This window comes from Strix uralensis, chromosome 18, assembly GCF_047716275.1.
Source record: "Strix uralensis isolate ZFMK-TIS-50842 chromosome 18, bStrUra1, whole genome shotgun sequence".
Taxonomy (NCBI): domain Eukaryota; kingdom Metazoa; phylum Chordata; class Aves; order Strigiformes; family Strigidae; genus Strix; species Strix uralensis.
This window is the reverse complement of record NC_133989.1, coordinates 4,710,147-4,736,187: the sequence shown is the minus strand read 5'-3', so window position 1 is coordinate 4,736,187 and position 26,041 is coordinate 4,710,147. Positions and strand designations below refer to the sequence as shown.

The window sequence follows — 26,041 nt, the reverse complement described above, 5'->3', positions numbered from 1 at the left end:
ATCTTCGGACATGTAAGTTTGTTCTCTGGACAGACGCGCTCCGGCTCCCGCGGCTCTCCTCGCGCGGCCGCGGAGCCCCTCCGCCCCACCACCCGCCTGCCCTCCCTTCCTCCTCCTCCTCCTCCTCCTCCCCCGCGGAGCTCCGCAGGCTGCCGAGGGAGGCGGCGAGGCGGCCAAACCCCCCCCCCCCCCGCCTCCCGCCCTCCGCGGCGGGGCGGTGCCTGTCGCTTTAAGGCGGCGCGTGCCCGCGCGCCGCGGGGCGGGGTCTGGCGGCGGCGCGCGGGCGGGCGCTTCACCTGCAGCCCAGAGCGGGCGGCGAGCGGCGGCGGGAGCGGTGGGAGCGACCCCCGGCCCCGGCCCTGTGCAGCCCGGCACGGCGACGGGCGGCCAGCCGCACCGGCACCCCCACAGCCCGGCGGGCGGGCGGGCGCCGCCGGGGCGATGAGGACCGGCTGGCGGGTGCTGCTGGTGCTGCTCCTTCCCGTCTGGGGCTCGGCGGTAAGTGGGGCGTCCCGGGGAGGAAGAGCGGGGGGGTTCCGCGCCCCGCGGGCTCCACGCCCCGCGGAGGTGCCGCCGCCGCTCCGCGCCCGCCGCCTGCGGGCACGGCAACCGCGGCAACTTCGGGGTCGGGGCGCGGAGCCGGGGTAGATGAGCGTGTGCGAGCGGCGCCCCGGCAGCTCCCTGCCGCTTCCGCCGCTTCTCCCTTATTTTTTTTTTATTTTTTTTTTTTTTTAATCATCATCGCAGTTTATAATTACTGTGTTTTTAGCGCGATCATTCGCTTTGAATGCAGTGCCTCAGCGATGCCGGCAAAACTTGCCCTCCGCGCTGCGCGTCGCCAGATAAACTTCGGGGGTAGCGGCGCGTCCCGGCGGCGGTGCCGCTCCGCCCGCGGAGCCCTGAGCGCCCCGGCGGAGCCTCCGCGCCCCAGCGCTGTCGCGCAGCGCAGCCCGCTCCGTGCGAGCCGTCCCCCCCTTTGCCGGCGCCGTGGCGGTGCCTTTTAACTTTTATTTTTACAAGCCTGTAAACAGAGCGAGTGGGCCTGAACCGTGTTGGCGGCTGATGGGCTGAAAAGTTTGGGGTTTTTTAGGGTTCCTCCCCAAATTAAGGGGGATCTGCAGAACATCAACAAACGCGTGGCTGCAGTGTTACAGTGCGAGCGGGGCGGCTGCTGTATTTCGTGTTGGACTGGCTGCAGAAACAAGAGCCGCTGATTTTTTTGCCTGAATCCCCCAGTGCCAAGTTGAATCTGTGAAGATGTCCCGAGCCCTCGGGAGGCTGGTGGGTGTGCAGGAGCCCCGGTGCGCTCTCATCGAGCAGGCGCTGTTATAATAATTGGGTGATTTCCGATTCAAAGCCTGTTACCTTCAGGCAGACCCTTTGAAATGTTTCCTAATGGCAACATCTTGCCAGCGACAGTCAGAGTCCACAGAGCCGCCGCTTCCTTGCGCTTCCCAGGCAGTAACTGGCATCCATCTCCCGAGCGTGATTTTTAGCAGAGTACGCTGGCTTGCTTTCTGCTTACTAAGCTCATCCGAAAGGACCCTTCGTTTCTCTTCTCTCTCTCTCTCTCTGTAATGCAGCGTCGTCCGTGTGCAGGAGTGTCTCGGGAAGCCCGGGGGAGCTGTGTTCCTCTCCCTGGGGAGGCAGGTGCGCGCCTGGAGTTGCACTTTCTCGGGAAGTGACTCTTCTGGTCCCCTGGCTTCAGCCTGCGCTGCTGGGACTGGAGGCATCGGAGATGCAGCCTGCATCGCTAAGCGATGCTCTGGCTAGCCCTGCCGGCAGTCCGGGAGCTTAGAAATCCCTTGCCACCAGCACTTGTTTGCGCATAAATCACCTGGCACTTTTTAGGCATAAATCATTGGCTTGCATGCTTTCAGTGAGTTGGTTGGAGCTGGGTCTGGGACCTTCCTTGCTGGGCAATGTGTGCCCCATCCCAAGGACCCTGGACTACCGGGACCGGACTCACCCGTCCCTGGGGCAGGGGCTGGTTCCCTGCTGTGCAGTCCAAAGTTGCAGCAGAGCAGCTGAGTGTTTAGCTTGATGCTTCCCCCTGGATCCTGGCAGGTTGTGTGTGGGGCTGTGTTATTCAGTGGCGTTGTTATATATTAGATTGTGCATCCCCTCCATCCCCTGCCACTGCTGGGGTGAGCGCAGAGCCTGGAGGGTGACAGAGGCAGCAGCAGGCAGAGCCTTGGAGGCTGCTGCAGGGCGGAGGGGTCGGAAGGGGACTTTAGCTGGTCACGAGCTCCTGAGGCTGCTGCGAGCTGGGATGTTTCTCCTCCTTCAGTCTTTGGGCTTGCCCAGTTTCTCAATAGCAAAACTCAGTGATTTGGATGTTGCAGCATCAGGCCTTTGCGAGGCTCCAGTACAAGTGCAGCTCGCCTTGATGAATTGCTGCTCTTTGTTTCCTCCCCTCTTCTGACAGTGCCCAGTATCCCAGCCTTCCTCCAAACAATGGTGTCTGTTGTAGTCAGGCAACTTATTTCTGGCCCATTTTATTTTTGCAGCTACAGTATGGATCCACTCCAACAGATAGGCACTTTAGCACAAGCAGTTTCTACTAACACACTGCTTTACTGTTCAGGTTTGCCCGTGCCTAAACACCTAGTTGTTGGGTGCAAAACATTTTCCCAAAGGACAAAAGTCATGGTGTGTGTTTTCCTTGTTTTGTTTTTGCAGACACACAATGGGGATCTTACAGTTAGACCCGCGTGCAAGCCTGGCTTTTCAGAAGAAGACTACACAGCGTTTGTCTCCCAAAACATCATGGAAGGGCAGAAGTTACTCAAAGGTAAGTGGAATAAAAAGCTTAATAGGTTCTGCAATAACTGTATTTTTGGGAGGTGAGAGGAGGCTTAAAGATGCTGGTTTTGATGGTGAAATTGTCTGCAGAATTATGTTTGTAGGAGGATGAAACACTAAGTGGTTTACCTGAGCACAGTTTTGAATACAGATGAATCATTCAAAGTCCGCGTGCTGTCTGCTTCAGGTGGATTGTTTGCCTATAGTATGCGAGGTCATCACTTCACTTTTAAGTCTCCCACTCCCACCCTGTCTGAAGGCACTCTACATTTGATATTTTAGAAAGTATTTTTATGTATGAAATGCAAAGATCCTTAAATTATCTCTGCTTTGAAATGCATGATAAAGCAGACGTTGTTGTTGGAAATGTGGTAAACAAGCCTACAGACATTCTGTTCACAAATGTGGCATTCATTTTCATTACTGCCCCACTGACAACATGAAAACACGGGCAAAAAGAAACTACCAATTAGCTTTATAGTAATTGCAGGATTATAACCACTTTTGTGATTGTAAACTCTAAGATGTCTTCGTAATCCAAATAACAATAGATTATCCTGTGTATTGATGTGTCTTCCTTTCAAGTTAAAAATAATTAAACTTTATATTTGCATGATGCAGAAAATCGTCGTTTTACTCAAAGAGAATTTTTGAAGATAAAAATCCTCTCCCCCCTTGTATCTCCCCTGAGTTAACATTGGTGGATGCTACAGCAGTTCTAAAAACATAGTATATGGTGGAAGTTGGGGAGCACATCAGGACGTGATGCTCTACTCGAGGGTTTATAAACCCTTTGCTACTTTCCCCTGAGTACATTTACTCACATGCAGGGTGTCTCTGCCAGAAAGTTGGGATTTCTGTCTTCCTCCAGAGCAAACACCTGCTCCGTTACTTTGATTTTTCTCAAAAGAGAGGGAGAGTTGTCAGTATTCTTTCTGGCTTCAGCAGAATCCAGGACTGGACATTTTTTCTCTACATGAGTTGGCAATCAGCTTTGTTTCTGAGCCGAGTTGTCTTAGTTTTGCTGTTCAGGAATTCTCTTGACTGGCCTGGCATCAATTAGTAAACGTTGGGGAGTTTATTTTTAGTTTGAAACGTAACCAGATAGGGATTTGACATAGACAAGCCCAAGAATATAGCAACACATGAAGAGACCAAGTACCAATTGTTTATGTATTTAGTAGCAATGTTTCCCAAATTTATACACTGCAAAGCTTTACATGTCAGTCTGTAAACTGAGTAGATTTCATGCTTTTTAGCTCTGGAAATTATTTGATAAACAATGTCCTCCAAATACTGTGGAAAGTCATGTCATTAATATATTTGCTCAGACGAGTGTTTTTTTGCAGTTTAGTGCTTGATAAATTGTGCTGCATGTTTATGTAGGTGGACAATAGGGATGGAGCAGAAGGTCTGTCTAGAGGAGTTAGCTGGTAATGACTTTGAAGACAGCGTAGTGGCTGTCATTTCAGTTCAGATTTAACTGATAATTTTTAAATAGGAAATTATATTTAGATAGGTTGTGAAGTTGATTTGAATGAAAATATATATCTATTTCATTTTATCCTTCAGGGGCCAATTGTAGTTTTGCATTAGTCATGGCAAACCTGCCTCTGATTTAGAGCTGAACTGGCCATGGGGGTATTATGTAGGCATGCACCACTTGTAAGATTCATGTCCTGATAACACTGTCACGGGTTATGCAATTTGTAAGCATTTTGTCAACTGAAGGAGAAAGAAAAAAGTGCAACTGCTGTGTTTGCTAATAAGTAAACTATTGTCTTTACACCTTTTAATCTACAGTCAAATACATGCTCCTGTTCATCATAGGAAACAAATATATCTAATTAATTTGTACAATAAGGGGGGAGAGAATCTGCTGCATAAAATTCTTTTTCATGCTTGTGTTGTTCTTTATATATACTCTAGCATGTAAAATTGGTAGTTTTCCAGTTTAGGTTTAATTTTACTTCCTAACACTTGATATGTCTGAAGCATAAAATGTTTATCTCTTTCTTCCATCTGGGTGAAGTATTGTACAATAGTTCAGACCAAAAATGGGTTCAGATTGCTTACATTATCATGTTTGATAGATTGACATATGTACTGTTTCACACCATCTTACCACGCAAAGCTTTGCTGCCAGCTACCACCATCTTATTCATCAGCATCCAGTAATTCATCTTCAGGCCAAATGGGACTGTTTGGCTTAAAAAAAGTAGGTAGGAATTCACCTGTCAGTGCTTTCATGGAACTGGGAGGAGAAGAGCGTATGTAGTTCAGATGGCTCTCGAGGGATTCCAGTGGGCAGACTTTATGCTGTGTAATCCTCACTTTGTCCTTAGGAAGGAGATGGGGAGAACCCTGGGACAGTTCATGCTGCCTAAAGGGTGGTTCATTAGAAATCAGGTAGTATGTGGACCTCAGCATAGCGGTGAACTTCACCCAACATTGGGAAGTTTAGATGTTACATGATTCGGCGATAAGCTGCGTGGCAGTAAACCCAGCGTTTCCCTTTTAAGCTTTTGTAATATCCAGCTCTCAAATGTATGCAGCGTTATGGATGTATCAAAATGAAAGTGCTTGTAGTATTCTAGGTTTGAATCAAGTTAAACAGATAATGACTGCTTATAATTGACTTATTCCAATGGAAATAGCTTAGCCTTAATTTGACAACAAGAGCTTTTACAGAGTCATTGTTTTATTATAAGTATGCCATAAGCTATTAACTACTACTTTGTGGTTCATCTTATTTGCCTGAGTCAGCTCTCTAACATCCTCAAAACATACACATTCTAGCAGGAGCTATTTGTTACACAGTAATTAACTTGTTTATGATAAATGTATGGGAGAAATGTCACGGCATTTTGTTTTATGTATAAATGAAAAGCATCTGCATTCTAAAAATTTCATGTTAATTAGACTTAAAATAGTTTTCCCCAGTAGTGCTACAAATACCATGTAGTACACATCACTGCCAACACTGTAGCCTGATGATGGGGTGTTAGCTGAATTGAGTTGTGGAGCCAGTGCCTTCCTTAGAAATGCCTTCCCTGCATCCCTTAATGAAAGGTACCGGGGTGTCATCTGTTACCTTTTTTCGTCTTTGTTTTTGTTTGCAGGATAATAAACTTAGTCTTGATAGCTGATGCATGATAATGTTTAAAATAGGATCATTAACTGTTTTCTTCTTTAGCCTAAGGAAAAATCTCAAAGCCTGCCGTATGGCAGAGGACCATTACAGCACGGGTATCTTCTCTTTGTTCGTTATTCATGTTAACCTAAAATGGTGAGGATGTTGGTCCTGAGGGGTGGGGAGCAATGACATGCAGTACTGCACTGAAGGCAGCTCAGGATTGACTCAGGGGATCTGATCCCCAGGTATTAACCCAGGTGTATGGGAATGATGACTAGTGGCCTCTTGGGGAAGGAGTGAAATAAGGAGTAGGATGCTGAAAGTGATATGCAATATGATCTGGGGAGGACTGATACTCTTGATATTGGGTTTACGCCTTTTTCCATTTCTGTAAGGTTTTTAAAGATTGTAATTAAAAAAAAGAGACATTTTTCAAAATTAGGAATTCAAGCTTTATTGGCATGCTGTGAGACTGTGGCAACTGGTAGTGGGTGGAATGACATCATGGTGTTAAATGCATTATTTTTCCAGCCTAGTACCACTGCAGTTATAGCAGGTCACCTCTCAGAAATACAGCTAAACAAAACAACTCATAACTTTCCCTACAATCAGGAGACAGCGTAAGCAGTGGAGAGGTACACCCCCTTTTTAGTTTTCTGTGCATCTCTTCATCTGCAGTGATTCATCTTTCTGTTGCCCATCCTAAATAGTGCCTATACTGATGTAGCAGGATAATTTCACTTGTGTAGGCAGTTACGTTTGGGTAGAAGCGTGTGGAAGCACAGTTTATTTTCATACGGGAAGATGAATAAACTGTGCCAGCATGTTCTGCTTTAAGCAAGTGTATGAAACCAAAGGTAGCCAAGCTTCATGCAAATGTATAAAAATGTAATTGCTTCCATACTACGATTTTTACTAGTGTTATTTTTAGTTAGAAACAAATAAAATACATAAGAACTTTACTGAAATACCTGTTTTTTCATAAGAATTCAGTATGGAGGCCATCTCTCAAGTTTTTTAGAGGTGGGATGTTGTTTTTCATGGCCAAAGCTTTTTGTTCTCTCCACTGAAGCTTCAAAATCTCCATCCTATTCAGCCCTCATCACCTGTAATAGTAAAACTTAGGAAGGCTACGAATGCTGTTTAGAAATATAGAACAGATCGACCAAAAAAACACTGATGCTCCAAAACTTCATGGATAGTGTAGAAGCAAACATTAAATTAAAAAAAAAAAAGGGGGGGAGGGGGGGGAGAACCTGAGCAAGCCTATGGGAACTTGTTACTAGTAATTCATGTAGTAGTAACTGTAGGGATATGTACTGTACCTCCTTTAGAGGTAAATCTACTGTATTCTTGTGGTTAAGGTAATATAGGAAGTGGAATGTGGAGTGTGTTACTGAAATGGATTAACAACTCTACTTGAAAATAATCATACAGCCTCCAAATACTACTGGATACGTGAAATTTGGCACCCGCGAAAGCATGAGAGAAATCTTTCAGGAGACAGACTAATAGCTTTGCTAAGTGTCCAGAGGGAAGGGGCGTACCCCTGGGGTCACAAACTGTAACCTGGCAAGCGAGTGTGTATCTGTGGTGGTGTGTGGCCCCAGTATGTGCATTGGCTTAATGGGGACATTCTGCCTGTCTAAATGTCTGACTTCCCACTTCTCCTGGGTCTAGAGTCCAAAAAATACATAGATACCTGGCTGCTGTTAATTTTGGTAGGAGCTTGGTTCCAAAAGGCTTCTGCAGGTCAGGGTCTGCCTCTGAAGCGTGCTCAGGAGGATGCTCCATCCCGGCGGCGTCCCGCCTGTGGCCGCAGGGCACGCAGGGTGCCAGTGGTACCGCCTGGGCACCCAGTCCTGCCTCCATCTTCCGCCTGCCCTTTGGTGTGTCCTACGGGTGGTTTTCAGTAGCAAAGAGCATGAGGAATTCTGGGATGTTTTCTGGTGTTGGTGGGGTTTTTGAGCACCTCTTGAGGGTTGCTCGGTACTCGTAGTGGTACAGAAGCTCTGCTGCAGCCTGCTGAAATATCCAGTGCCTTCTCTGAGCTGCTCCAAGTTTAAAAGACGGAGAGAGTTTTCCATGCATGCTTTCATTATTTTCTGGTCTGTGATTCTGCATGAAAAGCAGTTACTGAAGTTATCATACACATAATTAGTTTCACAGTTACCTAATAAAATCTGAAAGTAGGCGAAAGTCCACCGGGAACCCAGAACTCTTTCCCTAACCTTTCTTCATTCCTTTCTTGGAGGAAAAAGAGGCAGACATACATCAGCTTTCTGTGTTAAGCTTGTACATGCTCCAGTGAAGCTGCCTCTTGGAAAACACTTCTCCCGTTCCACAGGACAACTTCTTTTAAAAGCAGTTCCTCTTGATGGACATATTGCAAATCAAAACCATAATTTTAGTCATGAGTTCCAGGGGAGACCCCAGAAAGAGCTGCTGCAGGTTGGGGAACTACTGATGCATATTTATTTTTAATGTTATTCTTCAGATCTGACTTCTGACACAAAAATGATGCTTAAGATGACATTTTTATCTAAATAAAATTGCAGTTAATGAGACCGGGGTAGTCAATAACACTCTGTAGAGTTAATCCCCTTACACTGTTTAATAACTGTATATATTGCTTTCTAGAGCGGAGCTTTGAACAAAATTCCTCAAACCCAAGTAAAATTACCTTTTTCTGCATTCTGGGAAGCTAACTGATTTTTATCTGAATAAATCTGCTTCTTCAACAACAAGCTCAGAGACTCTCTTTTTTTTTTAGTAATTTGTCTGTTAAAGAATTGCAGTGTTCAAACTAGGCACTCTAAAAAAAAATATTAAGGAGAAAATGAAACAATTACCATTGAATAATTTATTCATTTCTTTATGCTTAGGCTTTTAGGACATAAGCTGTGTCTGGAACAGTATGAATTTGTTATTTATTGTGAAATACCTGTTGTTTTGAACTCCAAACGGATGATGTTAGGTCTTTTATGGTTAGAAAATGTTAATTGTCAAGTCACTTCTGTGTTTGGAAACTGACTGTCACTGACAGAACTCATGAGCTCTGATCTCACAGAGCAGATCCTGAAAGTATTCTGGAAATTCTGATTTTGCATGTGGTAAATTTATTTATTCTAGTAGTGAAATATTTTCTTGCTTAATTTTCACTGACCTAGTGACAGTTCTCACTGCCTAATTTCATTGATGTTTATGTGTAAGCCTCCTTCTGCCTTAATTTCTACCCTGGAAATGAGTGTAATGTTTTTCTAGAGGTAGCTTATTTAATTGTGAACTAAAGCTGGTGAAGTACTTAGCTTGACAGTAGCATGGCCCATGTGCATAGCTCATAGAATATTTTAGTAATATAGATAATACTTAAAAGTCTTATTTGAAGGGCAAGAAGAGATTAAAACTACAGAGGATAGGATTTCATTGGAAATCTGCTTCTTAATTTTTTTTCGTATAATAGAATGAATTTGAGTAACATAGGGAAAGGGAGTTTCTGTTCCATTTGAGGTCACTGATATATTCAGAATTAGTGCCATTCCTGTATGAAACCTACTTTTTTATTTTTAGGCAAATGGAAATAGAACTAAGACCAGAAAGTGACGTTTGAAAAATAAAGACCAGTCTTTGCCTCTGGGAACTCCAGTTTTGGATGGTTTGATGAAGGTTTTGAAATGAACCTGTGTCAATGACTAGAGACTGTTTTCTCCAGGAGCCTGATCTTGAGCACTGGCAATAGGAATTTATGCTGGCTTGATGGACTCAAATCTGCATCCCTTTTTTGTGTATGTAAACCTTTTGTGCACTAGTCAAAGGTTTTGAAGAGTATTTTTGCTTCGCATTTTAGTGCTTAAATGACAGCCCGCCCCACCCCCATGCCAAATGTTGTTTTTTCAGGTAAAGCTCAAGCATCCTTGACCAGCCATGCCATCAGAGGGTTTTCTTACTGCTCAGTATACTGTGATATATTGGTTTTGGTATTTTGTTTAAATATTTATTTATTAGTATTTCTGAAAGGAGAGACTGAGAGAGCTGGAGTTGTTTAGCCTGGAGAGGAGAAGTCTCATGAGGAGACTTTATCATTGTGTATAAATAACTCGTGGGAGGGTGTAGAGATGATAGAGCCAGGCTCTTCTCAGTGGTGGACAGAGAAAAGGCAAGAGGGAAATGGGCACAAAACTGAAATGCAGGGAATTCCATTTAACTCTCACACTGAAAGTTTCTCCCCACATTTATCAGACACTACAAGATGTTTCTCAGGGAGGTTGTGGAGTCTCCATTCTAGGAGATACTCAGAACCCAACTGGACACAGTCCTGGGACCTGCTCTGGCTGACCCTGTGCCGAGCAGGGGCTTGGATGAGATGCTCTGCAGAGGTGCTTTCAGCCTCCACTGCACTGTAATCCTGTAAAACACTTTACAGGTGAATATTTGAAAAGGCAGTGATGAACTGAGCTTTTCTGCAAATACAGATCAAATAGCTTTAAATAAAAACATTATAACAGCCTGCAAAAAAAAAAAATTATTCTTACAGGGAAATTGTGTTCCTGTAATTTCTTGGAAGCATAACCTTTAAAGAGAGAATAATTGAAACACCAGGGACCAGCATTCTGCTGTTTGCTTCCATTAATGTCCAGATTTAACTTAGCCGTAGTTTGTCTCCTGGCGTAAGGAAATGTTACACTTAAATTCAGAAAGCTCTTGGTTTCCTCTTTATTTTTAGCAGAATGAAAGGAGAACATACGGAGTTTCTGTTTTCCCAAAATATTTGTCATTAGTACTGGCTGCTTCGCTTCTTTCAACAGAATCTTTCACAAGCGAGTTTTCTGCAATATAAAAAATAGTTGGGTTGAACAAGATTTCTTTTTGCCACAGGCTTTATGATTTTTCTTGCTTATATTCATTGTCCCTAATTTATTTATTAATTTTGAATTGCAGTTGCACAGAGGGAGAGAGAAGTGGCAAATGTTCTGGCATATGGGCTGCACTGTCATTGGAAACAGCGACTTTCAGTGGCTCTTGCTGCCCCGTGCCTCATGACCCCAGGCTCCAGCGTCTCTCTGTGCCAGGCTGTTTAGATTCCTGCTTTCTGCTCCCTTCCAATACAAAATTTTAATTATTTTTTGCTTTGCCCTCGCTACTGTTCCTCACCACTTGCCAGCATCTTGTAATAGAGAGCCAGTGGCAGTAATTCAGCACACTGCTAGTTGTGTTGTGCAATAGCTGCTGCTCGGAGGGGTCACATAAGCTACAGCCTATTAACATTAGCATGGTGATAGCAGCCACGATGTGGAACGCGCAGTGGGAATGTTGGAAGCTCCTCCAAGGACCCTGAAGGTATGTATGGGCCACCCATGAAGGAGGGTTAAAAAAAAAATGCCCTTTCTGCTTCGAAATGAGCCAATCTGTGTGTTTCATTGATACCCGGAAGCACTGCAATCATTAAGGCTATTACTATGCCTATTATAAATCACGATTTTGTAGCAGTTCATAGATTAGTCACAAAAATTACTTCTAGTCTAAAATTTTGTTATACTGAGTTTGTCTAGTAGCAATTCCAATCCTTATTAAACAAAATTGTCTTTAAAATAATTATGAATATAGCGATTATCCAAAGATAAATAGTCAAGATCACAAAAATTGTTCTGTACAAAGCTATGTATCAGCTTGCTCTGTCCGTGTCTAGAGAATCATAAAAGGCAGGTCAGTGAAACAAACATTTGTTACTTCGCCATGTAGCAGGAAAAGCATATTGGGATTACTGGTATATGAAGTAAAAGCATCAAGAAACAAGCTTGGGAAGATGTTAGAGAATAAGGGAATGGTTGCACTTGAAAAAGTGTGTGTCAGGACTAGTTTAAGCATAAAATTTAATAACCTGTTTGTTCTTGATATAGTCAGTGGTGATTAATAGATAACTCTGTATAAATCAACCCCGGCTGGTTGATATCTGCCCTGTAGGTGCTTCTGGCCATACAATTTCTGAGAAGTCTCACAGATTTCACTGAGAGCTGTTTGTGATATTACCTGCACCTGCTCATTACAATGTTTGCTGGCGTTTCATAGACTTGTAGAAAAATAGGGCTGGAGTAGCTCAAGAGGGTGTCTTATGCACGCTCCTGCCTCAAGGCATGAGCAGCTCCTTTGTAATAGGTTTGTCCCTGGTGTGGTCTTGAGGATCTGGTTGTAGGGACCACAGACAATATAGTATATTGTTTCTTTTTCCTTCCTTTGTGTTTAAGCTGAACCTCTCAATGCAATTTAAACCTGTTGCTATTTGTCTTATTCGTCATAGACACAGAGAGTGGTTGTTACTTTTCGTTCCCAACACCCCTCCCAATTGAAAATTTCTATTTTTCAGCTTCCATAGGCTGAACCAGTCATTTGTTCTGTTTCATGTACCACACCTGGGCTCCCTTCTCTGAGCCCTTCTCTTTGCTGCTAGCTTGTTGCCCCAAGTTGATCTGACTATGCCAGCCAAGTCTCGCAGTGCGGAACAGACAAGGAGGATTACTTTGCCTGTTTTGCGGTCAATACTCAAGTTGATTTATCTAATGTGATGATTGCTTTTTTCTCTTAACAGTATGACACTGTTGACTCATGTTCGGCTTGTGATCCAGTATAACCTCCCACATCGTTTTTTGAAGGACTGCTACCTACCCAGTTCTATTCTATATGTTGATTAATCTTGCTGAATCGAGATACCTTGCTCCTCTTCTATTAAATTACACCTTTTTTTTTTTTTGATTGGCCTGATCTGGTATGCTAGGATTGTTTTGAATTCTAATCTTGACCTCCAGCAGAGTTGCAGTTGCATCCTGCTTTCGTATCATTTGCAGATGTAACAAACATATGCTGCATTCCTTTATCTGTTCTGTTAATAAAAGCATTGAACAAAACCAGTTCAGAACAGACTGTTGCAGAGCCCATGTGATAGAGCCTTCTGCTTTGACCATGAACCATTAAAATTTATGCTCTGGTAAAGTTATTGAAATAACTAAAATTAAAATAGTGGCTTGTAATCTGAGTCTTTTATGTCTTGGCGTTGTATGTCTGGGATCTATAGAAACACAAATCCAAATGTTTCCATTTGTCAGTACTTTTCCTGACTTTTATGAGAGTTACAAACATTGGGACCTTTGAATTTTCACCATCTAGAAACACTCCAGATTAAAAGCTATAGGTTCACATAAGTTAAATAAAACACTGTTGCTGTTTGAGGGGAAGGACTGCTTCAATTCTCTGTATTGGACACAATTTGTAGGGCTTTTTAAACACCCCAGCTCAACTGCTGGCCAGCACCAGAGGTCTGTTTCCAGGCCGCAGGACATGCTTTTCAGACTGGTGTCCCCCAGGACTCTAGTGATGTCTGCCCAGTGGAGGACACTTTTCTTTAAGGAGCTGTTGCTAATCCCAACATGAGCCAAAAAAATGTAATTAAATTAAAGCTTAAGTAGTAAATGGGAATGTTTTACCTGCATGTGGAGTATGGATGGACTCTCTGGTATAGTCTGTATTTTCACTGTACTGATAGATTTTTGACCTTTACTGGGTCCCATTTCCCATCCTGTGATATGATCATGGAATGTGTTGAGAGCAAGGTGTTTGCTCTTCACTAAACAGTTAGGTATTGCACTGCCTGTTCTTACCATATCTGTATTATTCATAAGGCTTGTTAGAAGGCCCAGCCCACACTTAAATATTTTACTCTTTAGTGTCTCTGTTTAATTTTGCCCATCATGCCTGTTTGGTGTTGGTAACTGAAGAAAGCCAGATGCATGCTTATCTCTGTTAGAGGAAGATACCTCCCTCTGCTGATAAGATCTGATTCTGGAGCATCTCACTTCAGGGGGGAGAAGAGAGTAGGGCTAGTAGATCTCCAGATGGAAAATTATTTATAGAGTATTTTCCCCCCAGGTGAAAGTGCTTCCCTGGGGAGTCAGAAAAAGTCATTGTTTCAGGTCCTGTATGCCTTGCTACTTGTCTTTCAGGAGCCTAATTATTGCTGGCTGGTTGCTTGGCTCCGTTGAAAACAGAAAGTTTACACAATTACACATGAAAGGCAACTGTTTTTGCTCATCTCCAGAAGCTTTAAATATTTTGTGTCTGAATTACTTGGGTGAATTATACTTTCATTTATTTATCTTTTCATGGGCACTTTTTCATTGAACACTTTTCAGTTGATTCAATGCCCTCTTTTGCTTCTTGACCCTCTGTAGAGGATAAAGAAATGTGAGTAAATGGCACTTAAAAAAAAAAAAAGGATTTTTCATGTTGTTTGGGTTTTTTCTTTACTGTGGAGAGAAAGGTTGAGGATGAAGGAAAATATGTGTACGGTTGCTTGGACAATGGAGAAACTATAGGTCATGGCAAGCTTTGGTGTGATGAAATCAACTATCAAAAATGTTTGGATCGTGCCCAAAGATTTCCCAGTACTGTGTTCAAACTACAAGAATAGACCCTCATCAGGGAAGTTTAATGATCTCTAGATCACTAAACTCTAGATGCTTGTTCAAATAACTGAATAGTAGATTGATTATCTCTGTGCAAAGTTTACTGAAAGAGATTTTTTTTTCTGTTTGGAGTTTGAGGCATAAGAGAAATGGCAAGTTAAAAGGGTGGTTGCTGTACCTGATAACAAGCAAGCTACTCTAATCATACCGGATTGTTTTGATACCTCCTGACTGGAAGAAACCAACATAGAGGAGTTGTGTGGGGCAATGGGCAATTAGAAATGTTGGGTTTTGTATTAGACATAAAATAGAGGTTTAATCCCATACTGATCACTGAATAACCATTGCATGAGTCTTTGCGGGAATTTCTGTGAGTGGTGAATTAACTGTGGTGTTTTGGCAAAGCTCAGTGCAGACGACGCATTTTACTGGAATGAATTTTCCTAGTATTTTCAATAAAACAAAGTTTTATTTTCCCTTTCCACTGTGAATTGAGGCATAATGTTGGCTGTATCCTGTTAAATAGCAGCAGAACTGAGCAATAGTGGCACAGCTGGTTTTACCTTTATAATAATATAGCAAGTTTCACTGCCTGAGAAGACATGATGATGAAGCAAAGTTCTGTTAATGCAGCAGTAGTGTCCTTTGGCAATGCAACTGTAAGAGGGAGAGTTTAACATCTGTGGAGTGGGGTTGCTTCTGGGGAAAAAAAAAATAGAAAATTGAAATAGGGATGGGTGGGAAGAAGAAATGTGGAATGCTGAGTGCCTGGAGGCTTGGGTAGCCCACAAAACTGCTGGGACGTGGTTCGTGTTGGGTTTGGACAGCTCCAGAAGTGATGTGTATTGTGGAAACCTAAAGACAAGACAGAATTTCTGCAACAGTTTATTAACAGTCAGGGTGATTTTTTTCAACCTTTCATCTGCATTGGGGTCCCTTGGGAACAGTTTCTTGTTGCAATATATATGTCTGCACCTCCAAGAGAAATTTGTAGGGAATCCACATGCCAAGGAACTTTCTGTTCTTAGAAGAGCTATCCTGGAAAAGAAAAAATGTGGGGTGGGAAGGAAAAAAGCTCAAGGTTATATACCAAAATCAGTAACGCATGCTCAAAAAAATTAATATCTGGTGAATGTCAATTAAGTACTTCCCCAGCTAATAAATAGCTTAGAAGGTATGAAATTTAATACTCCTAAAATTACAGAAGCCTTTGAAGAACACTGAAATTGGACTCATTGGAAGCAGGAGGTTTAACACTGACCTGTTCAGAGGTGAGTATTGAAAAAGATATGATGGAATGAGACTGCATTTCTTGAATATAGAGGCATTTTGGCTTAAGCTTTTCTTTGATTAGGTGGCTTTTGAAACAGGTTTTTTAAGTTCTTGTGTAACACATCAGCCGAATGGCACTAGAAAACAGTGTCCTGGTTTTTTACAAGCCTAATTCAAAGTGTTTCTGAAGGCTGAGCTGGCTTGGGAGCAGGTCACTGTGCCACAGAAATAGCATGAAGAGCAACTGCACGTAGTTTATCCACACAGCCATGCCTACAGGTTCTGCTCACTTTCAGTTTTAAAGCATAAATCTGTGGCCCATTTAAGGATCTTGAGCACCAGAATGATTCTCACTTTCCTTCTGTTCTTTCCCCATCATGGTCACCTATGGGAAACAAATGAGATAATGTGCATGTTTGAGAGTGATATTGGGCACACTCTCTTGGGCAAAGGGCTTTTTTTATTTTACTATGGATCTTTCTGTGAGAGGTGAACAGATAAACAACAGAAACTGCTCTGAGGTTACTGAGACATGAGGTGGTAGTTATGAGTTTATTTGGAAATGAGAGCAAGCCAAACTTTGCCCCAGTTGGCTTGCTTCCTGAGGAGTAGTACCCTCTGTTTTTTTTCAGTTGTGTGTTTCTTCCTAATCCCAATAGCAGTCATTTTTTTGGCACTTAGGGGAAAAAAAATAAAATGAAGTAATACATGGCATTTGTTTTGGCCCTAGTCATGACTCATAAATAGGGATAACATCTGTGCTGATAGTTTTTCGTGGTATATAACCACACTGAATGAACAAAGTTTTTGTTTATTGCTGTTCTTTTGCTATTGTTATATTTAGGGAGCTCCAGTGTAAAGAATGAAAGTATATACTTGTATATAAATTCTGATCTATACATGAGTAATATATATATCTTGCAAATTTTAATTTAGCTACCGTATCTTTTTAAACTAAAAATGGCTTATTGCCTTTCCCTGAGCTTTACAAAACTCTTCAAGATCCTTCCCAAATCTTATTCTGTTGAAGACTCATACTGCTGCCAAGTTTACACCATTCTTTTAATTAAAAGACAAAAAAAGAGAAGTGAAACCCAGTGGATGTAAATCCTTATAATCCTGAAATGATGTAAATCAGTGCAACTCCTGAAGTCATTGGAACTACTGACTTACATCTACTGAAAATCTGGCACATAATATTCCTGCTGGTCTTTTCTTTTGCCCAATAGTTGCTCTACACAGAGTTGGCACTGCAGACAAAGCGCTCTCTTACTAGCTGATAGAGGGTGGCACGGCTTCCAGCACTGCTGATTCAGCACAGCAGAGGCCATTTTCCTGATTTCTTTGTGAGCTAGATTAAATTACTCTGCAGGCTGGACTGGAGCCACAGGCCATAGTTTTACAGCCTTATAACATGGTATCCTAGCCCATGGCATCTGAGAGGTCTGGCTGTGCGTAAAGCTCTTCTGCTTTGCTGCAAAGGATTTTTAGATTTGGTGATCTGTCCCTTTATAAGGCTAACACCAGCAGTACTGAAAATATTTTGATTGTCTAGCTGAGATATAATAAAATGGGGTTCTGTTAATTGAAGGAAGGGATATTGTGGGGATCAGGTTAGTATGAAAACTCCACTGTGTGTGTTTGTCATGGCAACGTTTCTTCGTTCCCTCAGTTTTTGCCTTACTGAGTTACAAGATAATAAATAATGAATGTAAGTTTTTAATGAGTATAACACAACAGTAGCATCAGTGAGGCATCCTGCCTGAGTTTGGGGGGTTGTGCCATTAGAGCTGTTCGAGTGACTTACCAACATTTTGGGAAATCCATTTCCTTTTGTGTCTCAGTATGTGGATGTTTCTTGTCTAGTCTGGGCAGGTTTGGAATTGAACCAAGGGGGTGAAGCAGTGGGATGCACTTTGTGGGAGCTGTCTTGTTCACGTCCTACAGAGCTGAGGGATGCCTGTGACTACTATAATAGGCACATGGATAGAGTAAAAAGCATGTTTTCTGTTCACTGACAACTACTGGCTTTGTGTATTTGAAAAGATAGCCAGCTATACCATGCTCTCCAGTTGGGCTTCACGATTGCAGCTCATAGCAAAATTGGTCTGGCTTTCTTTGGCCAAGTATGGGCTCCGATTTACCCTCTCCCTTCTAATGCTCGTGATCCATCCAGAAAGGACTCTGATGACTGGAGAAAGCAACACTGTTAAAGAGGAGAGGAAAGGTCAAACAGATCAAAAAGTGAAAGCCATCCTGCTTGAGCATAGAGAACAATCTAAGCCGATCCTGTCTAAGCCAGGTGTTTGAGTGAGGTTGAGACCAGGCCTAAAGAATTTTCACAATAAATTTAGAAGTTTTGCTCTCTTCTCCCTTTGAGGCTTGCATTATATCAGAAGGATGGGCACCCCATACATGTGGTTATCTTTGAGTTGCTGTATTGGTATTCAGCTTTATCTCTGTGGTTTAAAAAAAGAAGAAAAAACCACCACTAAACAAAGCTTCCTGGTTGTAATACAAAGATGGATGTATTTTTACGATTAGAAAGTATTATTGAATCAGAACATTTTTCAAACAATATTTCCCTGAGTGTGACAGAGAGGTGTGAAGTTCATGTTGCTGGTTTCAGTGCCAAAACAAAAGTGGACAGATTAGGCAAGCTGTTTCTGAGCGGTTTGTTCTATTTTCTGAGACCTAGTTCAGTCTCGCAGTATTGGGTAGGGTTGCTGCGCAGAGGGTTTATCTATTGATTTCTGAATGTATTGTGCTGTTAATCTAAAACTTCTTTCCCCAGTGGAATTTCTATTCAGAAAGCTCTAGCTAAGCTCAAGAAGGTTATTTGATTTGGGAAGTTTGAAAGAATAGTAGAAGAAGGATTGATGCAGTTGGATTTTCATGAGCTCAGTCTTCTAGTAAAATAGACAGGCTTCTTCCTGTGTGTATCCATGATGGTTTGGTTCATTATTTAGGAAGAAAACAGGGCATGGAGATCACTTAAGTTTTACTGTCTGAGAATTTGCAATTATGAAACTTGTTCAGAGGGAAGTTATGAGAACAGTATTGTTGATATAACAAAATATAAACATTAATGGCTTCGTGCAGCTTTGTCTTTTCATAAATGTGTTCTTAATTTCTTAGCAATTAGGCCTTTTCTGCTAATTTTTAAACTATTAAATTTAGGGCTAGGAATGCATTATTGTAATTTCCTAATAAGAGAAATGTGATAAGGGAATTGCACCATATATAGTGAGAGGCTTTGCCTCTCAGATATTTCCAACATCCTTTAAGTATTTAAGGGAACTAAACCTTTTAAAAGAGCTACGGCAGGAGAGTAGATGGTGCTTTTTGGACATTCTAGTTATTAAAATGTTCCTTTTTCTAAGAGTTAAAAACAGGAAGAAAGAGTCTTTCATTACAATAAAAAACCAAAAAGTACTTTTTGCCAGTGGACTGTTATTTCTTCATCTGTTGTCTATAGTGCAGGGGTTAAAGAAGGAAATGAATGAGATTCAGTTGGTAGAAAAATGAAAAAAAAATTGAGGCATTTTTGCCTTTTTGTGACTACAATCCTACCTTGCTAAAGTCAGTTGCATTTGACTTCACGGCGCTCATGACTGGTCCAATAATAGGTTTATACTATTTCATTAGGACACTGTCAAATTAAATCAAGGAATGTGGACTTGTGTCTAAAAAGAGCTTCCTTGTGAATGTTCCCTGTCTTTGGAGCACTGGAGTTTGTTAGAGATGACGATTGCTTCCTCAGATTTGGAGGTGTACTTGTTGCTCTTATTTATGCAAAAAATAGAGCTCTCTGGGGGTACATGATTAACCCGAGGCATTTTTTTGTATACCCAGGTGGGAAGCTGGACATCAAGAGCATGCATGAAGAATTATCTGGATATGGGGCAAAATGTTGTATGAACTATGCAGTTAGTTTTTGTCAGTAGCATTTACAGTTTCTTCAGTCCTTGTAGTGAGTAACCTAGCAGAATTTATTCGTGAATAATTTTTGCGTAAATGGGCTGATTTTCTTGAGTAGGCAGAAATTATATCTTATTTCATGTCTCAGATTTACTTTAAATGAAAGGCTAAATTCAGATTTGACTTGCTTTTCTTCCCAAACTCATATTTAAGTGCTGGGTGAATAGGACATGTAGGATTTGGCTGACTGAACTGTTCAGAGTAGCTTAATTTACTGGAGCTGGGGTAAAGAGCATTTAAGATTGTGCTAAACATCCAAGTTTTTGAACCAGATAGGAAACAAGTGTGGTTTTTTTTTTTAATCCCCCATGTAGAAATAAGTGCTTTAGAATATCTGAAACATCCACCAGTATCATTTCACTGCTGAGAATTGGGTAACTGTGTAAAATTATATTGACCTGAGGGGATTGAAATATAGAAGTGGCCATGCGCTTAACTGTGCAGGAATCAAACTGTTTTACTGATAACATTTTATTGATTCATCTTCTCTCGGTGTTACAAGTAGCCTGAAGCTTCACAAAATGAGCTGGCAATGTTCTTGTGTTGTGGACATTGCAGTATTGCAGCTCTTCATAGGTATTGAAATTTTATATACGGGCTGAGAGCTCACATAATTATTGTGATTTGTAATGACTGAGACTGCAGATGGGGCTTCCCAGAGGTTTCATTTCAAGCTAGATAGCTGGTAATTCCTCTTTTCTTTTTAAGAATCTGTTGTCCCTCCTTTTCTCTGCAGCTGTTGAGGTTTTTCTCTGTGAAAAGCTGAACCGTATCTCTGACTTAATGAAGATGCGTAAAATGATTGAAATTGCCTTAACAAGGCAGCGCTCTATATACAGTAGCAATGAAAATGTGTCTTGCTGTTCGCAAGGGATACTTTGTCCTTTTCATAAAGGAACCATGGTTTCTAACCACATTATAAGAATAATAACAATAAAAAAAAAAAATCCTTCTTACAACAAAGCTTTAAGAAAATGAATGGCTTAAAAAACCACAATGGCAGATTGTGAGTTTAACCTGCATGTGTTGACTAATTAAATTCTTTTGAAGGAGCTAATTTCATGTATTTTATTTAATGAAGGCTTACTTAAGATTTTAATGATGTGGGTCTTTTCTCTTCAGTAGAATGCCATATTGACTCATGACATATTTTTACACAGGCTTCATTCTGCCGTGAACAACAGTAGTTGAAAATGTGAGCGCTTGATAAAGTATCATTAAATTAGCCTATTGTAGTTGCAGATTTTTATTATGCTACTTCACTGAGATATGAATTGATCGTGTTGTACTTGCTGTTTTTTAAAGGTGCAGCATTGTTATTGATTACGCTACTTTATCTCAAGTGTTTCATCAGCCTGCTGGCAAGCTTGTTCCCTCTACAATTTTAGAAAGTGCTAGCCTTTGTACTTCTTTTTTTCTGTGTATTTCATGTGTGTGCATCTCTTTTTTTCCTGTTGTAAATACACTGAAAGAGATTGCGTTTCGTGTTTGTACCATGCCCTTGTGCACAGCAGCTCTCCTCTGTCCTGGGGCTTTGGGTGCTGCCGTAGGAAGGAGAAGTGGTTGGTGTCCTGCTCGGAAGCACTGCTGAATGGTCTGTTGTCCTGGGCTGATTTCCAGGCAATCCATGAGATTTACTAATGCTGAGGGCAAAATCAATTCTGCTCAAATTTTATAGCATATGCATTTGGAACAGGGGTGCAGTCGGTGTAATTGTTTGTAATGCGATGTATGTCACAAATGAAGTCAGAAGAACAAGACCCTACATTTTGGCTAGTTAAAACTTTCAGATATTTTTCCATGTTAACTTGAGTAGTGTGTTTCTTCTATAAATCTTGGAACACCCAGACCTTTTTCAATACTAAGTGTATTGGAAACGGATTGCTGTCAAGGCTTGTCCATCTAATTAAATTCCCTTATTAGCACTGGAGCTGCAGTCTTCCAGAGAAGACATTAGATGAATAATCTTTCCAACTTATCTAGGTTAAAACTAGATGGCCTTTCGTCAATTGCTAAGCTGAAAGTCCAACAACAAAATATGTAAGTGTTGCTCTAGTCACCCTTTTTGTGTGATCTCTGGTAATTCAATATATTCCTTAAATATAAATTGGTATTTCAGCTGTCTGAAATATTTTCAGACTTCAATTATCACAAGCGCTCAATGCTGCGAGGGCACTGTCACCTTATGCTTCAGGCTGACGACATTCCAGTGGCAATGTCTTTTATACGTTAATAAAGTTTGCCATGATTCATTTTGACATATTTAGCCAACTGTAAGAAACTTTTTTGTCACAAATTCCTGCTGATCCACAGGGGTTGTTTGTGGTCTCTCTTAGTGATTGTTGTCTCCTCACCAGAGAAGGGAATAAGAACAGTTCGATGGAGAACCAAAATACTTAAATTTGAGTAAGAGCCCTGATGTATTTTCTGACAGGTGGGGGACTTGCCATTGGAGGGAGCTACCAAGTGAAATAAAATATGCTTTGACCCTTGAGCTTTGCAAATGAGGATTGAGTGACTGCCAACAGATGTGCTCTAGCCAAATATAATCCATTGACCCTGTGGAATGTGTGCGGCAGGAGTAAGGATCTGGGGGTCCTGCTGCCCTTTGGCTCTGGGCGCACTGGGGACCCTTCACGTGGGAGCTCAGGGATGCTGCAGGCATGAACACCTTGTTTCCTTATATAAATGGAAGAGAAAACTGTCCTTGTGCTAGAAGAAGGGTCCACACTAGCTCAGGGTTGGTAATGGAGAGTATTATAATAATACTAAGCAACAGATGTTTAAAAATTGCCAGAAATTTTAAGAAACAAGACATTTGAGCTAATTAGACTATTCGCCTGTCATCTTTATTCACTACTTTAAACAACAAAAACCCCTCAAGTGAAATCAAAGCGTGGTAGAACATATTTCTTAAGTCTTTTTGATCAAAGCTTTTTAGAAAGAGAGGAACACCGCTCGTAACTATTTCTCAAAAACGAATTCAAAATATATTCTCTGTTGTAGCATGAGAATTTTTGTATAGCCTAGATGGTGGCAAAGTGTTGATAAGAATCTTGCGGGTATTATATATCCTGCTCCCTTTCAGGTGTACATGGGAAGGCTTAGTGTTAGGGGTTCTTCTAGGATGTGACAGAAATGAACGTCTTAAAATAAAATAAAAAAAACAAAAAACAAACCCACAAACCAAATGTGTATTGTTTATGTTCTTGCATATTGACTAATACTGGTTCAGTGTGTCCTTGTCTTCCTCTGTAGCTAAGTCTTTGTCTCTTCTTAGATTGCATAATAATCTTTGAGGTGGAGATCAGTTTTCCTGACCTGTGTTAATAAAGCATCTAGTATAGTGGAATCCTGGCCATGCATGGGGTCTTCTAGCTCATATCTTGAAGTCAGTAATTAATAAAGCAAATAGGTGGTGCCTTTGGGTAGCTGTTCAGTCTCCTGCTCATGTGTTGTTTTAGAGCAGGGTGTAAGGAAATCTGTCCAAAATTTTTTGGTGTGTTTTTTGGTTTTGATGGGTTTTATGAGTTTGTTGTTGTCTTTAAGGACGTGTTTTTTCAGAAGGGGCTGTGAGGCAGAAGAAAGGCAATTGCTAGATTTGAATAATTGAGAAGGAGGGCTCTTCAAGGCAGATTGTCTACGAATGGGAGAAAGTAATAGAAGAGAAATGGAAGCATACGTGTATCTGGACCCAGGTAGGAGGCAATGATCACAGGCATGGCCTTTAGACCAGAACAGACAACCTGAGCTAACTGCGTGGTGTTGCAGGGGTCAGCATGGCTGGTATAGTAGCACTGAAAGTTTTCATTGTGTCTCACTGTAGTCTCGAAGGAGGCCTAGAAAATGCCAAGGAAAATGGAAAGAAGTCTGCCATAATCGTGACACAAGATAACCAGGAAATAATATAGTACAGTGCAAGAGCTCATGTGCTGTCAGCCACTGATGTACATCTTACTCCCTTCTCAGCTTAATAACTTTCACTGAAAATCTTTATTCAGAAACCAGCTGATTTCTTTGTTTCGTTTCATTCTGCTCCTCTAGATAAGGGAATAAAAGGATTACTTCATAGATGTGTAATTCAAATGTCGATGTTCTGGCTCATTATAGAAGCCAACACAGCCACTGAAAAGAACAAATCATCAGCATGATATCCCATCTGATCACCTACCCAGACATACTTTTATCAGGCTTGGAAACCCCATTAGCCTGAAGGATTTCCTACTACATGAATTCCTCACCTGTGCTTCTGTAGCTGACTTATTTTGAATTCACAAGTCACAAATTGTGTGTTGTTTCTGCACAGATTACTTCGAAGGATTTTTTAAAATTCATGTCCTTTAGTCCACTTCTGCTCCTGTGTCAGTAGTCATATTTACTTTTTAGTTAACAGATCAAATCAGCTGGAAGACAAGGGAGTGGGCCCAGTATCCTAAATAAGTATTTAGGAATGTATTTATTAATCTGTAAAGTAAAGATGAATTTTCAAAGTTGGACGCTCTAAGTGGTATTGGACTGGCCAAAACTTGATTCTTTTTTTTTTGATCTCTTTTGAAACTTATCTCAATTAAAAACTTTAGTTAAATGTCTTTCAAATTTCAGGATTTTCTCCTCTTTCCTTTGTTAGAGTAGCTGAATGCTTAGAGAAGGGTATGCACTTCTGCTCAAAGGCATGCCAAAAACCAGAGACCAAAAAGCGAGGGAAGCGGGGAAACTAGGAGAACTCGAGTGTCTGCTGGGTTTCAGGAATAGTCTAATTTATGATGTTAACTTCTTTTCAGCAGTTGACTTGTCGTGACCTTAAAGGAAGCTCTTGTAGACTGAGCTTTCACTATTTCTGGGAGAAGTTACGTATATTGTGCATTCGTGTTTTACTGCCATATATGGGTCCTGCTGAATTTGGAGGCCAAGGGCCATGGCCTAAGGTTTTATTTAAGGATGAGAGTTATGAGATGGCACTTCTGCATAGTAAGTTTCTAAAAACAAATGCATCAGTGCTTAAAGCTTTTTAACAGCACTCTGTAAGGTCTGGTTCAAATGGTGTTTAAAAACTGTAAAAATAATAAAAAAAAACCCACCAAACAAAAAAGAAAAAGAAAAAAGGATGTGTTTGCCTGCTTGCATGCAAGTATCCCTGAATAGCTGATGGGATCATTTTTACTTATTTATGGGCAAATTATAGAGGTGCATCTGTTCCTTCTCTGTATACAGTCAGGCATCTCAAGTTTTTTAAGATATTTTCTGACATTCTTTGAAGATTTAATGCCAGGTGGAAGATCAGTTAGAATTACAGATATCCTAAACTTTAAAAGTAATGCTCTTGCCTGAAAACTCTTTTACTTTTGCTCCCAACTTTAATGAGTCACAGTCTAAACATCATAGTAACTGAGGCAGCAAGAAGGGAAAAAAAGGCAACCCAACAATTCTCAAGAAGGAAATCTTTCCACATGATTACAGTAAAGCCAAAATATTTGTGCTGTGTTTATTTAACTTAAATGCTCAGGAATATGTCATCTTATAAAAACGACATTACTGGAATAAACCAGTAAGTAGCATGTAAGTCAGATACCAGAACAGGAAACACTTATCTGGACTCAAGCTTTTATTATTTTTACAAGTTGCTTATACTGCTGTCAGTAAAGAGGGCAAATAACCGTAGATAAAGCTCTTTGCCTGCCATTAATTGTGAGAATAAGTATGTGCCTTTAGATTGCAAACAACCTGATTTGCATGTGCAATCAGGCAGCGAGGTATCCTGTAGCTAGCCTTTCTACATCTTAATTGTGTCTGCAGAATGGGAAGCTTTGTTTTAAAGATCGCACCCCTGAAAGTGAAGAACACATAAGCTGTCTCACTGGGGACTTTTGTTTGCTTTGCTTTTTTCCTTTCAATTCCATCACTCATTCAAGTAAATATATATACACCCTTTGAAAGTATGGCCTGAGGAATCTGACACCGGCCATCAGTTAGTGGATTTTGCTTAGTAATTGCTTCATCTATTCAATACTATTGAAAATACCCTTGAGCAGAATATAGCTGCAGGGGAACAACACTCTAAAGCAGCAACCTAATTAATGAATCTCATTGCCACTTAGACGAGCATTATACAGTTGGCCTTGGTTGTCAGTATAGATCTGTTCTTTGCGACATTATGCATCTGTCCAGAAAACCAGTGCGATTATTAGAAAAAATAATAAAGTGGGTTTGGGAGGCTGGTGTGTTAGGGTCCATGAATGAAGCAGATTGTACTTTCAGTATGCAGTTGCATTCCTGGTGTTACAGGTGTCACCAACATCTTGCGACTGCATGGAACAACAAATGAATTCTCTTAGGTTTTATCTCAGTAGCTGTGACCAAGATTATTCATTGCATTTAGATGAAGTGAAAACAAAGT

At 41.2% G+C, this 26,041-nt stretch overlaps 1 protein-coding gene across 1 annotated transcript in view; it reads left to right on the top strand.

Moving 5' to 3' along the window:
- The first annotated feature begins 345 nt into the window (after positions 1 to 345).
- The window catches only part of CDH4 (cadherin 4), a 466,340-nt gene continuing 440,644 nt past the window's right edge, over positions 346 to 26,041 (top strand). The window contains exons 1-2 of the mRNA XM_074888264.1: positions 346 to 498; positions 2,683 to 2,794. Of these exons, the coding sequence (XP_074744365.1) occupies positions 442 to 498; positions 2,683 to 2,794 (169 nt within the window). The 5' untranslated portion in view covers positions 346 to 441. The remainder of the gene's footprint in view (positions 499 to 2,682; positions 2,795 to 26,041) is intronic.